The sequence below is a fragment of the Propithecus coquereli genome, unplaced genomic scaffold, assembly GCF_000956105.1.
Source record: "Propithecus coquereli isolate 6110/MARCELLA unplaced genomic scaffold, Pcoq_1.0 Scaffold265, whole genome shotgun sequence".
In the NCBI taxonomy this organism is placed as follows: domain Eukaryota; kingdom Metazoa; phylum Chordata; class Mammalia; order Primates; family Indriidae; genus Propithecus; species Propithecus coquereli.
In genome coordinates, this window is record NW_012148230.1 from 2,816,104 (window position 1) to 2,829,503 (window position 13,400).

General features: G+C 43.2%; 1 protein-coding gene across 1 annotated transcript in view; it reads left to right on the forward strand.

Annotated features, from left to right (window-relative positions):
* The first annotated feature begins 3,404 nt into the window (after window positions 1-3,404).
* MAN2A1 (mannosidase, alpha, class 2A, member 1) overlaps window positions 3,405-13,400 on the forward strand; it is a 167,376-nt gene continuing 157,380 nt past the window's right edge. The window contains exon 1 of the mRNA XM_012647374.1: window positions 3,405-4,038. Coding sequence (XP_012502828.1) covers window positions 3,904-4,038 — 135 coding nt within the window. The 5' untranslated portion in view covers window positions 3,405-3,903. The remainder of the gene's footprint in view (window positions 4,039-13,400) is intronic.

Below are 13,400 nucleotides of genomic sequence, written 5' to 3' on the forward strand. Positions count from 1 at the left end.
GAAGTTCCAGGAGCTTCCACTTAACTCTTCCTCTTCCCTCATTCCATGGGTAAGCAAACCAAGTTGGGGATTCTATCAGTTGCTAAGTATGTCTATTCCAGTTACACATTCAAGAACTGGGAAAGTTAACACATAGTTAGTGTGTGGACTAACATTGGTGGGTTTTTTTGTCCCTAGGAATTAGCACTGATTCAGAGCCAGCAGCATCTAGTAAACACCTCAAAATATCTGAGCATTTCTTTTTCACCAATGCAGAGTCACTCTAGTAAATGGCCACCCATCTATTTGGGGAAAACTTGAAGGAATTTGCCTTGTGTACTGTGGCAATGGTGCAAGGTCCTTCCTAAAGGGGACACAGATTCTCCTTCAACCAAGGGACTCTGCATCTATGAATTGATTTAGGTCTGAAAACTGAGAAGCTGTGACTGTCCACTGGGCAACTCAAGTCAGATTTTGGCTACCTGATCTAGAGCTTTACCTGTTATAAATATCAAGCAATAATCTCTTGAGGCTGCCTATCTATTTTGTTTCTAGGGCACCTCGGTAGGCCAAGGCACTCTGATTCACTGTTGCCTTTTAAGGTAGATGTACCCACCTTGTCTTTGGTGGTTATGTGCTACCTGGCCTTGCTATTCTGGGATCCTATTAACCCCATTAAAATCAGGGAATTTACCTAGACAGATAGCCCTCTGTAGTCACAAGGTTTTATACAAGCAGAGGAAGGCTAGTCTCCTTAGACACTGAAGAACAACCTACTTCCACTGATAAGAGAAAGTCAGAGTAACTTCAAGGGTTTAAGATTGTCAGTTTCATCTGGGTCCAACTTATTGCAAGTTTTGAGATTCTATTATTTATCAATTAGCAATTTAACTTTTACACAAGAAACCTGGCATGTATGTGAATTTAACAGTATAATTTAGTAATAGGAAAATTAAAATTTTGTGTTTGATTTTCAGCAATATCATTCTTGTTGCTATGATAAATAAGAGTTTCTTATAGAACTGTATAGAATCTCTCTGGTTATCATACCATAACTCTGAGAGTTAATGGACCTGTGGTTGTCATTTCTCTTTACAAGCACTCAAAGGCACTCAAAATAATCCACTCCACATCATAGTCCTTCTCGTTACCTTTACAAGCATAGTAGTCAAGTGTGGCTGCCTCTCAGGCCCACAAGGCACGTGCTTTAATTGACACTTCATCAAGATCAAGCACAGGTGATTGCTAGATTCACTGAGATGCCCTGCAAGCTATGCATTACTAGCATTATAACCGGTTCCCTGAACAAATTTCAATGACTTCTATATGTATTTTATAATCATCTCCCTTAACTAACTACTTGAAATTTTGAGTTGTTTCCCAGAAATGGTGGATTTTCTGCAATACAAAGGAGTTGAGATTCTGAAGGCCCAAGGGCAGACTTCCTGAGCCAAGACAGCCATCCCCCTTGACCTGCCTCAAGACACATGGGCCATCCTTAAAAAGCCCTTGATCTCCATTAGTCAGAGAGATCCTTCTCCTGTTCTCCTAACAAGATGTCTTTTGAATTAAAAAATTCCTTTCTTCCTTGGCAATTCTCATTGTCTCAATAACTGGATCTTTGTGCCATGAGCTGAAACCCCCCTGCAGTTTCCATAACAGCATTCCATTTCCCTTTTGCAAGGAGCTCAAGCCCAGAGCCTCAATCAAACCAAATTCCAAATCTCATCTTTGCAGGTCTATTTCTTGTGACTACTCATGGGACAGGGAAGCCTTAATAAGAAGAATTATTAATTACAATGGGGATTAGAGTAATGAGGGATTCACTAGCAAGAAGAGAACTCTAGAGGATATAGAAATAGAAGCTATAATGAACTAACCTTACAACTAATTCTTGGGCTGACAGAGTGGGAGAGTGCCCAACGAAGAACCTCCCCAATCCCTCCCAGGGCTAAGATTTAGGCCTTTTTGGAGAGGGCATAGCCTGGCTTACTGAATGGAAGAGAAGTCACTGTGGTGCTATGTCTGCAAAACTTGTTGAAAATCTGCCCTCTGCAGCTTGCTGCAAATGTCTCTAGGGTGCCAGACAAGCTCTTCATAGGGTAGAGTTTCATTTCCATTACAAAATTCCTAGAGTCAGGGCTGTGGAAGAAAATATGGAGCTATGCAGCACTGGAGGTGCTTGGCACTGGAGAGAGCCAGGTACGCTGCTGCAAGAATCTGCCTACTGATATATCAAGTATACCAAAACGGGGATGCAAAACCCTTTTTCTCCTGTAATGTCTCTTCGGTGCCCTCTACTGACAAAGCTTCAGTCCCAGGAGGCAAAGGAAAGCCTGTTTAAAAGGCCCAGATCCACTTTCACAGTGCAGTCAAAAAGGGTGAATTTGGAGCTGAGATGCAATAAATCAATAACCAGCACACACATCAGTTCTAAGATTCCCCTCATAGATTTTGTAGTCAGATATCTACGTCTGCCTGGGGCAGGGAGGCCTTTGACAGGCTCCCTGCCCCCAGGTTTCAACAGGATGTCACCAAAAGCAACCGAGGAAAGGATGAGCCCGAACAGAATGCGCAGCTCTCTTCCTTTTTCTACAGCCCTTCACCAAGAACCCTTCCAAAACACGCCGGGCCCGGGCGTTCTAGGATAGGAAACCCGGGCAACAAAAGGGAAGTGGGGAGTAAGCTCAGCCCCTGTGGAGCGTGGGCTGCGGGCGCCTGAACGCCCCTGAAGGCCTCAACTCACGCGAAGCTGCCTCCCAGGTCACAAAAGCCTTCTGAGGTCTTCCCATCGCTGGGGCACAGGGAGACGGACGCGGGGCGGGCCCAGCGGGCGACGCGCTCTGATTGGGCGCCGGGGGGCCCGCCCCCTCAGCCCGGCGCGTCGGGAGGGGGCGGGGCCAGCCGCTCGCTCGGCTCCGGGGCTGCGGGTGTCTATTGACCCAGCGGCCGCCGAGCCGCCGCCGTCTCCTGCTCGTGGCGGGCGGTGCTGGAGAGCCAAGTGGCGCCGGGGAACCGGCGCTTCCTCTCGCAGCCGCCGCCGCCATCTCCGTGTTTGCGGGGCGGGAAGGAAGGGAGAGGGCTCGCGGCTGCAGCTGGAGTGGGCTTCTCTCCGGGGACGGTCCTCTCCTCCTGGCTCTCCTTTTCCTCTTCCCCGCGCTGCTGCCACCCGCCCCCTGCGCCCTCCCCGCGCAGCCCGGGTCCGGGAGGGGGAAGGTAGGGGCGGCGGGGGGCAGGAGAGGCCGGCGAGCGGACGCGCGGTCTGGGGAAACTCCTGCCCGTTCCGTGCGCCCCGGAGCCCAGGGCTCACCCCGGCCCGGCCGCGGCAGCGGCGCGGGCGGCAGCAGGAAGGGGCTCGGGCAGGGGAGGTGGGGGCGGTGCCGCGGGGGCGGGCCCGGCCGTCCCGGCTCTAAGTTGTGGGTCCAGGCTCCTCCCGACTCTGTTCCTTCCCCCTTGGCTCCTCGGACCTAGCTGCGCGGCTCGGGCCCGGGAGCTGCCGAACCCGCGCCGCCTCTGGGTGAGGACACGCCTGCCCTCGTCGAGAAAACTTTTCCTGCCGACTCAGTCGGGGCGGTGGTGGCAGGAAGTCCGGGCAGCGACCTGTCCTCCGCCTGCCCCGCGCGCCCTGCCGGGCGTTGGCGCTGAGCTTGCGATCAAGTTTGTGGGGGCCCCTTCCCGGCTGCGGGCGAGTCTCTCCTCCAGGGCGAAGCCTGGCCCCTGGGAGGGCGGCGGGCCAGGGAGAAGTCCAAGGGCGCAGGGTGGCGCCGGAGGCGAGGTGAGCAGCGCGGCCCGGACTCGCACCCGAGCGCGCGGAGGGCGCGCAGCCCAGGAGAAGGGAGCCTCCGGCGGCCGCTTTCCAGAGTCCACAGTCCGCTGCCTCCTCCGGGTGAGGACAGTGTCCAGGCCCTGAGTCTATCGAGGAAAATGAAGTTAAGCCGCCAGTTCACCGTGTTCGGCAGTGCGATCTTCTGTGTGGTGATTTTCTCGCTCTACCTGATGCTGGACCGGGGTCACTTAGACTACCCCAGGAGCCCGCGCCGCGAGGGCTCCTTTCCCCAGGTAAGCACCTGGGAGCGGGGGCGCGGGGCTCAGAGGGGCCAGGCGTGGGGGCCTGTAGTTACCTGCTGCTCCGCGCCGGAGCAGGGCGGGGCCGAACCGAAGGAGGGTCCGAGAATCCTTCAGCTGGGACTCTGTAGTGTTCGGACGGCAGTGACCGCGACCTGGGAGCCACCTTCCCCGGGCGAGCCGAGTTGACAAAGTGCTGGCGGGCGTGCGGCAGCGGAATCGCGCTTGGGGGAAGTGGCCATGTTCCCGCACTCGCACCCGGGCCTGTTGGGGTGGCCTCGGGCACCTGCTGGGCAAGAACCAGCGCGGCACCGGAGTGTTGCTGTGTGTAGTCCCCCGGCTCTCACGGGGTTAAGCCGCCAGCGCAGACCCCCGGCGCGCACTGAGTCGCGGAAATGGATCAAACATACCCACCTAGGCTCCCCCCCACTTTCCACTGTCTCTTAGGAGGGAAAAGTTTATTGTGCCCCTTTTACACGTAGATCTGTAGGTGGATTTTGGTGTCATTCTCAGCTGTTGCTACATTTGGATAGTTAGCAGACGTGGGGAGCCGAGTGGGGAAGCGCGTGTTATACTGTGGCCGGAAGCTGTGGGGCGCTCAGTCCTGCGCCCAGTGGTTACATTGGCAAATCAGTTGGGAAAACGACCCGTCTGAAGTCTTTTATTTAAAGTTACTAAAAATGAGAGAAACGGCCACAATCTGTACTGTTTGCAAGGGTGCCGCGCGGCGTGTACGAGTGGGTTTCAGTCGGTTACTTGCCAATGACTGTACTTATCGGAAATTTTGGTAAAACTGGCTGCGTGTCGTGTAGTGTCCTCTGTAACGAATGAGCCTGAAGAACTGAAACCCTGACTAGCTAATCTAACAACTACTATTTAGGGATAGGGAAACCCAGGGCCTGAACAAATTGATATTTTAATTTTTTGTGTGTGACGATTTAAATGACCAAAGAATATCCTTGCCATTTCTTCTGATATGCTAGGACCAATAACTTGGATTTAATCGAAATTAAAGTACAAACTTTACTTGAATTATTATGAAAGTGAAAAAAGACCGCTTATCCAAGGGGTGAATACAGAGCATTCAAAACGTCTTGCAGGTGAGAGGTATTAGAAATCTTGCTATAGACAGATGTATCAAATTTTTAAAAGCTTCTGCTTCCCCCTGGTAGTGTGAGAGAGAAAATATGAAACAAGCATTACGGGTATCTTTAAATCTTGATCTTAGAGTTTGTCCAGTGCTTGTTGATGAAGTTGGGAAAAAGGGTAAACTCTTTGAAGCCAGAGCAAAAGGAGTTCTAAGCTTAGTTTGATATACTGTATAATTTTGGGATTAAAATTCCTGTGATTTCTTTCCCTCAATAGCCGCATTTTCAGAATTTCCTCTTACAGGAAAAATCATAAAAACTGATATATATTACTTAAAGTGTTATCTTAAATAATGTCCTTTGGCTTGATGATCACTTGAAAATGATTTATGCAAACATCTGGGCTGGAATTTTCTGGCAACCTTGACATTTTACTCTATAAAGAAGTGAGTGACTCATTCAGTTACTGGGAAATCCTAGGCAAAGTTAATTCTGATGTTTTAAGATGCATCCCTAGTCCTTAATGAGGGGCTGAAGTTCTGCTTAATAAGGTGACAGTGACTGCTGGAAAAGCACCTGTGTGTTTGCAGTGTTCTGTGTGCTAGAGGAGAGGGTGTGGATTGTGGAGCTTTATGGTACTTAATGTTGTCTCTGTCAGATTTTCTGTACTGGATTTTCACTGCAGGAAGAGGTATTCTTTGCTGTTTTAGTGCTTGGGGAGGCCACTGACTACTCGAAGCAAGTAGACATCATAAGCCCGCTGTAAGCTTAACTCAGGTGTGACATTACCCTACATGATGAGCTTGATTCCCACAACCACCACCTAGTAGGTGAGGAAACTAAGGCATGAGAGATGAATTTGCCCAAGGTCACACAGCTGAAAGCTGAGATTTGAACAGGCAGCCTTTGAAGGCTATGCTGTCTTCCCTCTTGGGAATCTGTTGCTTACTGTTGAGACTGGGGCCTGCTTGTGGAAAGACCTGGTGTAGAATGCAAGGCATGTTGCTCTATGGCACCTGAGCTTGTGATTTTTTTTTTTTAAAGGAACTTTTATTATGAAGCCATAATGAATGCAAGTGGTCCTTTTTCTGAAACATTTAGTCTTTGAGTTTATACCTTTGCAGAATGTCTCCTACCTCACTTCAAAGCTAAATATTATAATGAAAACTATTACGCAGCATAGCATCCAGCACTTGATTCCTTTTTTTTTTTTTTTTTTTTTTTTTTAGACAGGGTCTTACTCTGTTGTCTAGGCTGGAGTGCAGTGGAGCAATCATAGCTTACTGCAACATCTAACTCCTGGGCTCAAGTGATCCTCCCACCTCAGCCTGCTGTAGCTGGGACTATAGTTGTGTGCCACCATGCCTGGCTAATTTTTAAATATTTTTGTAGAGACAGGGTCTCGCTATGTTGCCCAGGGTGGTCTCGAACCTCTGACCTTAAGTGATCCTCCCGCTTCAGCCTTCCAAAGTGCTGGCGTTAATCACTGTGCCTGGCTGAGTTGATTCTTTTATTTCTTTCACTACTTCTAACTCCATGTTAACCTTAATTTGATGACAACACCAAACATAGCAAAAGGCAGCTTTAATGTATTATATTTCTTTGGCAAGTTTGGATTCTGAATTCTTGAGTTTTAATAGAGCCAAGTTAGTTCGTCACTATATGTCATTTTTGGTGTCTAGTAGAATGATTTATCTAGAAAGGTATTGAGTTCCTTTAAATTGTCCGTTTTAGTTTGTTGATATGGAACCTTCACTAAGGTATAAAGTCTATCTTGTAAGCAAGATATTAAAACCATTGTAGATTGAGAGCAGTCTATTTGTTGTTTTGGGGGTTTTTGTTCTTTTTCTGTCCTCCCACAACTCTGTGATTTCCACCACTTGGCTAGACTCTGGGGCAGGAGTGGGCCTGCTCTGGATGCTACAGTTTCTCCATCTGGAGCAGCTGCCTGACTCTGAGATAATCTTTGGAGGGCTTTCTCCCTGTGCTTCCAGGAGGAATTACTTTGAGGGCTGGAGGCAACAGGTGGCCTAGTCTGTTTTAGCTTGCGTGTATATTTCAGGGTTAATAAATCTTAGCTAAAAAAATTAATAAAAATTCCACACTGAGTGAGAGGCTGGCCAGGGCCTAATGCCCTGAAAGTACTTCATGGTAACTTGTGTGAATTTGAGTAGATGGAAAGGAGAAACATTGTTAAGGTTTCCCTGAAATTCATCATCACTTCTTACAAGCAGATTTCACAAGTTGCTTACTACCTATGGTGTGGATAATGGGATGTCTTATTAATGTCTATGTTTGGATCTGGAGAATTAATGAGTCAAGTTTTGAATAACAAATTATCAGTCTTTAAATAACTAACTAGTATAGCATAGGACCACAGGGATTAATATTAACTCTTGAAATACAGAAATTGAGACTGATAGAAAATGTAAAAGTGAGGTTCAGATTTTATCTTTATACCTAGATAACATTTATCATGTGAGAAAGTGAGAATGTCTTTAAATAAGTTTGATTGAAAGCCATTGGAAGGTTGGGACTTTTATGCCTTTTGTTTTTAACTTTTATTGTGAAACTATAATACACATACAGAAATGTGCTTAAATGCTTTACATCATTAGTATTTTTTAAGAGTCCCACACAGAAGGTGTTAATAAAAGTTGACCCATGGTAATAAGTATAACTAGGACCTTGATCTCCCAATTTTTTTTTTTTTTTGACCCAGTTTTAATTCTCATAAACCAGCTGGGCCAGATACTCATGATTGCATGTGGTCTGAAGGTTTTCTTTTACTTCTAATGTGGTGTTCCCAGATGAACATTGTTATCAGGGCCTAAACAAATATTTTCGTCAGGAAGATGTCACAGTTGTATTTACTGGGAGGTAATTCTCTCTGTTATGCATTAACTTGCATTAAGGGATATCTGGCAAAATAGTAACTAAATTGACCATTTTTATTTGATTTTTTGAGTCAGCTATTGCTTTTTGTGTAGTTAAAACTCTGACCATTTTTTGAAAGACTGAAGTGTTGAGACTTTCCTTGAAGTAGTTCAGTAGCTGTTGCTGATCACCTGCTTTATTCTTAGTTTTTTGCATTCAGCAGTCTTTTCGTAAATTTTTTTATGTTTTAATTTTTAAAAATTTTTATTTTTTCTTTTTTTAAGAGAGAGTCTTGCTTTGTCACCCAAGCTGGAGTGCAGTGGCGTGATCATAGCTCACTGTAACCTTGAACTCCTGGGCTCACATTCAACAGTCTTAGTTTTCCCTTGTTCCCCAACTTCTGTAGCGTAATCTTTAAGAAACTGGGGGGATATTCAACAACTCTGATAATCTGTGGTTGCTGGATTATTGCATTTTTGGCCCCTTCTGTCATGGTGGTCAAGTTCCTGATAGCGGACTTTTAAAAAGTTCATGTAGACTAAGGAGAGGAGGAGGAACTCTAAAAAAGTGAATTTGGCTTCTTTTCATAGTTATTAGTCGTTTGATCATGAGAGGAAGTAGAACATTTTAGCTGAAATGGGTTTCTGTTTCAGTTTTCAAGCCACGCTGCTAATTTCAAGGTTGAAACCATGTTTAAGTTCAAACAAGTTTGAAGATTACTTGTATTGAAATGGAGCTCGCACCTAGTGCTGTAGAGAGTATTGCTAAGTTTGCCTTGTGTTAGGGAGAAGGCAAATTATTTGATTTGATAAACTCTGTCTCTTGAGGTTATAACATAGCTTTTCTAAGAGAGAATATATTTAAGGTTATTATTTGTACTTTTACGAAGGCAAGTGCATAGTAGGTATCTAGTAAATATTTTCATGTTAAATTTCTAAATCTAACATACTGTTTTCTAAAGAAAAGATCAACCTTAAAGCACTTTAGTTTACAACTATGCATACTCTACCTTCTGTTGTCTCTATCCTGTCTCTATCCTCTTTGCTATTGACATTTTGGGCCAGAGAATTCTTTGGTGTTTAGGGCTGTCCTGTGTATTCTAGGATATCTAGCAGCATTCTGTTCTCTACTCTACTCTACTATATGCCAACAGTACCTTTCTCTCTCTTTCCAGTTGTAGACACCAAAAATGTCTCCAGACAAACCGCTTTGGCTACAGTCTAGGCAAGGACACTTGGTTAGCATTTTGCATTTTAGAAAGGAGTGATCAAAAGGCTGAATTCTCATGCTCAAAAGGACAACTAGCATTTTTTGATGGTTGAACACTATTCTTTTTTTGGATGCCTAAAATTCATTTACATATTTAGGATTCTAGATTGTAGTATGTTACAGAAAATACAGGATAGATTATGTTCATATGTAAGTTAAAGAAAAAAATGGAAGATTGTTATAATGGAACTTAATTTTTTTTTAATCTTTACCGGTTGGGCATTCTTATTCCGAGAAAAGTATTATGGTCAGGTCATCGTACATAGATCATCTTTTTACTTTCTGTAAGCTGAATTAGAAGTTGGCGGTTGTCCAGATGTAGTCCCCTTGCGTAGGAAGATAAGATACATTGATTAGTAATAAAGTAGTTTGAAAATTGTACACAAAAATAATTTTAGATGTTTGACATTTTCTCAGGCAGGCTGTTTATTTTATTTCTGTTAATTCTGATGATTCTGTTTACTACATTTTGTATATGAGAAAAAGAGAAAGAAACTGGAAAATAAAGACAGTGGATAGAGACTTGCCTCCTCCTGTTCATTTCATTTTGTCCTCTAAATAGCATTTTTTAAACAAGGGGCTTGGAGGTGGGAGCTGGAAAAGAATGAAGTTCTTGGCAAATATCTTTCCTCTTTTTCTTTTGTCTCTAAGGCCTCTGGTCTTGAACTCCGCCTAAGTCAGCTAACTGTGAGCCAGATCTGCCTGCCACCTGACTTTCTAGGGCCACAAACTAAGAATGGTTTTTACATTTTTAAATGGTTTAATAAGTGTTTAATGACATAGCCACAATCATGGTCATTCATCTACGATCATCTCTGGCCACTTTTATGCAACAGTGGCAGAGTTGAATAGCTGAGACAGAAATATCCTGGTCCACAAAACCTAAAATATTTTCTCTCTGGCCCTTTTCAGAAAAAGTTTGCCAATCCCTGGTTTAAACTATATTTCTCTGTTGTTAACATTGGAGGCAAATATTAAATAGTATGGTTAGATCTGTCAAAGCAGAGGTAGGTTAATTAAAAAAAAAAACACATTTTTTGTAAACTGGTTATTAGATAAATGTTGGTTAAACTTTGTGTTTGTAGAGTGTAGTTTAGAACACATGTTATCTACATGTTTTATAGATTTCCTGGTATCTTTGGGGAACTTTCATGCCAGAGCATGGACATGCCTGACTAGTTTAATTCGTTTCCTTTCATCACCTGGAAGGTTTCTTACTGTAGGAGCACTCTGAGAGTGAGAGTACTGGGCCATGAACTGTGCAAATTGATCCATAACTTCAAGATTGAAATCCTTGACTTTATAACTTTTTGGATCTGTTGTAATTCCCAGATGGGCCTGATCTGACTGTGTGGGTTAGTTAGTATTGTGGAGGAGAGCCCAGGCGTAGGTAACTTCTTCATCAACCATATAGGACAGAACCGTCTGGGATCCCGAAGGGTGCTCAGCTTGGAGGCAGGGAACCACCAGGTTGTTGGCAGGGGTACTGGACTGCTCTTCTACTAATCAAAGACTAAGTAATTCTTACTAATTTTCATCATTTTCCTCACGTTTTTCCCTATGGCATAGGCCACTGTTCCATTCGTGTCCTCAGAGTTTAGTATCATCTTTAAATTGCAGTACACTTAGTGTGAAGGAAATGGGGGTAATTCATTTCATGGAGTAGTATTAAGGTTGGTGTTAAGTAGAGTTTTTTTTAAAGTATTTTGTTTTCCATTTTAAAATGTATGTACTTGTGCATTTTGCACATGTAGATGGATTTCCCACTGGCTTCCTTTGCAGGTCCCATGGGAGTCTAGAGCAATTTAATGCTTTTTCTGAGAGCAGAACAGACCCCAAATCTGATCCTATCCTGTGCTCTTGCTGGTGGACCTCCTTGTCCTGAATGAAGAGACTGGAGAGCTGGGGACTTTGCCAATGATTTTTTTTTTTAAACACTTTAGCATTTATAAAAGTATAAGTGTCCATACAAATACAAATTCAAATGGTATAGAAAGGTATACGTTGACAATTGAGTCCCTCTCCCTTCCTTTTCCACCCTTCTCAGAGTTTCACTTCTGACCATTTTTTCATTGTTCCATGAATGGTTCCTTCTCTAGCCCTAAATATATGCTTATATCTCTTTTTTGATTTTTTTAAATTTTGAGCTATCATTTCCTTTTATAAAAGACGAATTTAATTTCATACCTCTTCTAGTTTTTAAAAACTTTTGTATTTAATTAACAACTCTTGATGATGTAATTGCATTTATTTTTTTGATCCATCAATTTTAGACCTATGTCTTGACTCCCCACTGTATCAAGGAAGTTGACATTTCTCTGTCTTCTTCCGCTCAATTTCTTTCCCTCTCCTCATGTCCCACCGTCCCTCAGCCATCTTTTACATGGGCAAGCCTTATATCATCTGCATTCATTCTGTGACCTAATAATAATAATGTCTTACATGTTCTGACTATTCACTGGTTACGAAAATGGAAAACCAATCAACAAGGGTATAGAATTTTAGTTAGGAGGAATAAGTTCGGGAGATCTATTGTACAGCATGGTGACTATAGTTAATAATGATACATTGCATTTTTGAAAATTGCTAAGAGAGTAGATTTTAAGTGTTCTCACCAGAAAACAAATTATGTGATGCAATACATCTGCTAATTACCAAGCCATTCCAGAAGGTATACATTTTTCAAAACAACATGTTGTACATGATAAATATATACAATTTTTATGTCAATTAAAAAGTAAAAAATGTTAAAACCAGTAAATAGCATTTTCAATTTTATGATAATGTGAACACTATTCAGTGTGTATCAGGTTGTTTGGCCTCGTAGAGAAGGAGGGATAATCTTGTATCGTTAAAACAGTGCCACTTGCAGGAAATACTCTAAACATCAGAGCAAGTGGATTCTTTTATCTTATATTCCAGCTGGTAAGAATCATGCTGTATTTCAGTTTCCTTCACATCTGGACCATGACTTCCTTGTATAGCTCTTTGTTTTTTCTATTTCTAATTCCTTTCCCTTTTTCTTACTGACAAAGGAAATGGAAGTTATTGAATCCTGTCTATTGAATCTCATTATTTAAAAAATCGTTTTACAACTCAGTATGCCTCAATATTTGGTCCCTTGTGCCTTCTCAGGATTGAAAGTATGAAGTCATGCCTTTTTTTGTTGTTCACAAATTAGTGTCTACTCAAATTGCCATGCTTCTTCAAGGCTGATAGTGTTTTGTTTCCTTTGTGATAGGAAGCCCCTTCCCTTCAGGGTGAGGCCCTCGGGGCTGAAGTTGTACTCTGTAGCAGTTCCCCTTTGTGGAGGAATGTGGAATTTATGGGTCCTGGCCTTGGTGCTAATGTTTTACCTGTGGAGCATTAGAGGATAGAAGCCTGAGAATGTGAATCATTCTCAGAATCGTTTTCCACATTAAAAAAAGTCCTGAATTGGCATTTTTAGAATCCAGTGAAGTAGTCATTCTTTTAACAGTTACTAGCATCCCAGAAAAGTCATACATATGAAAAAGTCTGACATAGAATTGTAAAGTAGGAAGGGTCCTTCCAGGTCAGGTAATTTTTAGTCTTTGATTTTTCAGATAAGGGCACTGAGCCACATAAACTAGACCTCAGCACTTTGCCCAGCCACAGCATACCTGGGACATGCATCCTGACTTACAATTCCGTGGCCTCTCTGCTGTACTATACCCAGCAGATATTTGAGAATTTACTATGTGTTAGGTACTATGGAAATTGTGATTGACATATGTTATGCTTTGAAAGAGCTTCTTAGTTATTTGGAGAAACACAACTGCCATTTGTGAAACAATTAGAGACAGTTAAGTGCTATTTAATTATTCATTGAAACAGTTAATTTAAAGAGGTTCTAGAATGGTACCTGGCACATAGTAAGTACTCAGTAAATGCTAGTTATTACCAATGGACAGACATTTATAGAGTATTGTGTACCAGGTTCTAGGTTCTGCTGTTACAGGAGCTAAGAATATAATAAGAATCCATTATCTTATCTTACATTCTTGTTACAAAGACAAAGACCTTAAAGGGAATGCAGAAACAGAACTAAGTTCTGGTGGTGGCCTAACTCAAGTTGGCCAAAGGAGAGGGGAAAGAAGCTAA